Source organism: Lactuca sativa, chromosome 2 (assembly GCF_002870075.4).
Source record: "Lactuca sativa cultivar Salinas chromosome 2, Lsat_Salinas_v11, whole genome shotgun sequence".
NCBI classification, from domain to species: domain Eukaryota; kingdom Viridiplantae; phylum Streptophyta; class Magnoliopsida; order Asterales; family Asteraceae; genus Lactuca; species Lactuca sativa.
In genome coordinates this window covers 120,174,887-120,179,455 of record NC_056624.2, presented here as the reverse complement: position 1 = coordinate 120,179,455, position 4,569 = coordinate 120,174,887, and the positions used below count along the sequence as shown (strand labels likewise).

Here is a 4,569-nt window from a genome sequence, read left to right as displayed (position 1 = left end):
GTGCACTTCCTCATGATTTACTTTATGATTTTGGGATTTCTCTGATAATGATCTTATTTTGAAAACAAGATGTAAACAATGATGGTTTTGGGGTTGTTTAAAAAGTTTAATTTTTTTATGAATTTTGCGTATGTTACACCTGAGTTCAGAAACGTGCTCAAAATTAATTTACGAGATGGGTAGCTACCTCAATCTGAGCTGTGTAGTGTCCAGTACCGGCTAAAATCAAGTATATACCCGCTTAAAAGCTTAAAACATGCATAACTTTCTCATACCATGTCTGTTTTGGATGTTCTTTACATCCATGGAATCCTGAGAACATGTTCTATCCAAACTTATCATCCATGACCCCCATGTAGGTCAAATGCAAAAATTTGATTTTTAGGGCATCAAATCTCAATGATTTTAGAACTGTTTCCTGTTTGATGACGATGGTCAACTTTTCGGGCATTTGAGGTATTCCGAAGGCACTTATGAGTAACATGATCTGATTTGTACTTAAAATCACCGAGGTAATATGTCATAGATCCTACTACAGTTATGTAATATAACTTCCTAATTATAAGCAAAGTAAATTAATTAAGCTAAATTATTTTGTAAATTAAATTAAAGTGAATATCATTCTAATGTTCTATTCAAGCCAACATAAACTTGGCCACACCGATTTGTATTTGCTGAATAATTTATTTAGTTGCCAAAGTTATATAAAGTGATTTCAAATCGGCATTGTACAGTTTGATTTGCTAACTTCTTCAAACGCTATAGGTTTGGATAAAAAACAAAGCGAAAAATGGATGAGGATTCAGCTCCCAACATTCAAAACTTTAAACTTTGTGGTTGTAAGATTTTTCTTTTTGGGCTCTATGTATAATCAATAATGGGCCAAAAAGACATAAATCATAGTTCATCCCACATAGCAGCAGTATCCGACCCATTGACCCAATGACCCAATTTCACATGTTTACCCAATACCCGATATGGTAAGAGACTTCGACTCGAGTAACCCGTAAAACCCAAAACCCCATTTGCATATCTTCTCCATTGTAGACCACCGGCGTATCAAATGGATTCATCACCTTCCTCGCCGGCAACGCCGCTAAAAGCAGCTCACTTTAACATACAACAAGCGATTAGTAAATTCCAAAACCAATGTTCTTCCTTTTTCCACAATCTCCACCACCAACACTTCTCCAGCACCCCCTTCGTTAACTCCAACCCTGACTTTACCAAATTTAGCTTCGAATTTGCCGCGCCGGAGGTTGGAAATGTCTCTAAAAGGCCAACCGGTTCTCTATCTTTTGCAAAGAACCCTTTATGGGCTCGAATTGCCACCGATAAGACTTTTGTCGGTGGTAGTGCTGGCATGTCGGATCAAGATATCGAACAGCGGTTAGCGGGCGTGCCCGTATACGCTCTCAGCAATTCCTCGGAGGAATTTGTTGTGGTTTCGGGTCAAAATCCAGTGAAGTCTCTAGGGTTATTCTGTTTCAAGGAAGAAGATGCCGAGACACTCCTTGGACAAATGAAATCCATGGATCCTAGAATGCGCCCTGGCTCGAAAGTAGTTCCCGTTGCTCTTAGCATGGTAAGTAATCTGAATTACGAATCTTTTATTAGTCGCAATTTAACTGAACTTCGAAAGCTATTCCTTTTGATTCTTGAGGTCAAATTCACTGATTTTCAACTCGCCGTCGAAATCCTTTTTGGGGGTTTTCATACGAGAATCCCTTAACCACTTTGAACAAATATTACAAATAGTAGTTTAGTAAGTAAATGCCATATCAATTAGAAAGCTTAAATCTTGTGATTCTTGTTGCAGGTTTTCCAGCTTAAAGTTAATGGGGTTTCCTTTAGGTTTATTCCAGAATCATCGCAGATAAAGAATGCAATTGAGGTGAGCTATTTCACTTATATACAACGGGAACAATAATACTATTGTGAATTTGTGATTCGCTTATACATCTAATATAAAATTGGTTTGAATCAATTTATAATTCTTGTCATGAAATGTAATCAAATACTATATATTATTCTTCTTGTTATAATTATCAATTACTTCAATTATTTTGCATATTAGGCAAGACGCAAGGCTGGTGTATCAGATGACAGCTTCTCTGGTGTTCCTGTTTTTCAGGTTTATATTTATCTTTAGGTTATGGTTTTATTTATTTATTTTTACTACAAAGAAATGAGAAAAGGATGCTTTATATTTCATGTATCACATTTATTTTATTGTAAACATTTTATGGATGTAGTCAAAGAGCTTGGTACTAAGGAGCCAAAACGAAAGATATCGTCCTGCTTTTTTTAGAAAGGTTAGCAAAATTATCTTAATATTATTATTTCATACTAATAATAGTTTATTAATTAGTTAATCCAAATTCTAAATTCATTCTATTTTTTTTATTACCATTTAGGAGGACCTTGAGAAATCTCTAGCAAAAGCTTCTACTCAACAAAGACATTTGAATCCTGCCCTTAAGGTGGGTGACCTTGAAGTCGCTGTTCTTGAGGATATAATACATGGCATGAAGGTTAGCAACTTAGCAATGTTTCTTTTTAAAATTGTTGGAAATGTAAGGGTAAAATGGTCATTTAGTCTTATTCAGACAGTTTATTCGGTCAAGAAAAAGAACAAATGATAATGTATACAAAACTTTATCCATACATCATAATCATGACCCATTACATGACTTAAATGGAAAACAAAAATCGTTAAGTCAACATATGTATTATATATTTATGAGTAAATTACACGAATGGTCCCTATGGTTTGGGGTAATTTGCACGTTTGGTCCCTAACTTATTTTTTTAACTCGGAAGGTCTTTACTGTTTGTTTTTGTTGTGCGCTTGGTCCTGTCTTACCTAAAAAGACTATTTTGCCTTTGATTTTTTAATTTATTTAAATAAACAAACACCCAACCCCACTTCTACCTCATTTTACCTTACCTTACCTACCCCATCTTATTTAAAAAAATTAAAAAAATCAAGGGCAAACCGGCAAAATAGTATTTTTAGGTAAGACGGGGACCAAGTGCACAACAAAAACAAACTGTAGTGACCTTTCGAGTTAAAAAAATAAGTTAGAGACCAAATGTGCAAATTACCGCAAACTATAGGGACCATTTGTGTAATTTACTCTATATTTATATATAGCTTAATGGATTAAGTGATGTCTTTATTGTGTAGGATGATTCTACAAGTGCTTGGGATGATGTTGTGTTCATTCCTCCGGGTTTTGGTTTTGATGGTTCAACTGACCAATCAAGGGAGTAGGAATTTTATAAAATTGTGATGGAATTTTATTAAGTGTGTTAAGTAGTGTTTGGTATGATGGAGTTCCGGAAGGAATGGAATAGTTCATTCCATAGGAATGAAAAAAACATGGGAATAGAATGAATATTTGCAGTCATACCATATATATTTATGTAATTTGTATTCATTTTTTTTTTTTTTAATTTTTAAATTTCATGGTATTGATGAGATAACAATTTTATCTTCCAATAGTAAGTTTGTATTATAATCTTGGTTGGGTTCTAATGAGTTCTTGTTATATTTAATTTTTTAATTTAAAGCATTGGGGTCTAAATGTAAATTTTAGTTATTAGTTTAAGGGAAATTTACAGAAAAGTCCCAATCTTTTGGAAAAAGTTTCAATAAAGTCCTAAAAGTTTTTTTTTGTGTTTTAAATAGAAAAGTCCCGATTATTTAACATTTTGCCCAAATTAACGAAAAAGTCATTTTTTTTTTTATATTTGACCAGCAAATGATAGATTATATGATTTTCTCAAAATAATGGACTTTTCTATTCGAAAAAAAATTAGTACTTTATTGAATATTTTCTCAAAAGTTTGAAACTTTTCTGTAGATTTTCTTTAATTTAATGAAAATAAGAAAAAAAATCCAAGTCAATCGGATAACCAAATAAGGTTTTTTTAGAGTCAAATAAAAATAAGTAAATTTTAGTTATTAGTTTAATCTATAACCAAATAAGGCATTTTCAGAGTCTAACATGTAGCTAAAATAGTGAAATACATATTAGGAAAAAAAATCAAGGTCAATCGGATTTATAACGAATTAGTTATCGTGGTTTAAAGTGTTAGCAATAATTTTGCACAATGCTTAAACAGCCCCAACAACTTTAATAGCTCTTGTGTAAGTTAGTCCATATATAAAAAATAAGTTTTCAGAGTCTAAAATGTAGCCAAAATAGGGATATACATGGTGGAAAAAAATCCAAGCTAATTGGAGTAGTTACGATAGTTTGAAATAGAACAAATAATTCTGCGCAATATTGAAAAAAATAAAATAAACAATACCCAAGATACAAAAGTTATAGCGTATCACGTTCCACAAAACAGAATCAATATTCTACGAAGAATGTTTTTATTTGTGAACCGGAGAATTTGAAAAAAGTGACAAAACTAACATTAGATGCTAACCAAACACATATTTATGTTACTAAAGAATTCGCTGTTGATTAAATGTTATTTCATCACCAAATCCTTGCGAATAAGTTTACAATCAAGAGAATCTTGGGGACAATCTCGTGAACGCATGCGAGATAA

The 4,569-nt window shown here is 32.6% G+C and overlaps 1 protein-coding gene across 1 annotated transcript; it reads left to right on the top strand.

Moving 5' to 3' along the window:
- The first annotated feature begins 842 nt into the window (after nucleotides 1-842).
- Nucleotides 843-3,526, top strand: LOC111905139 (protein TIC 22-like, chloroplastic). The gene is made up of 6 exons (XM_023900811.2): nucleotides 843-1,585; nucleotides 1,820-1,894; nucleotides 2,078-2,134; nucleotides 2,256-2,315; nucleotides 2,418-2,534; nucleotides 3,191-3,526. Exons 1-6 carry the CDS (start codon nucleotides 1,064-1,066, stop codon nucleotides 3,275-3,277), a joined length of 918 nt encoding a protein of 305 aa, XP_023756579.1. The 5' UTR covers nucleotides 843-1,063; the 3' UTR covers nucleotides 3,278-3,526.
- Nucleotides 3,527-4,569: the final 1,043 nt, after the last annotated feature.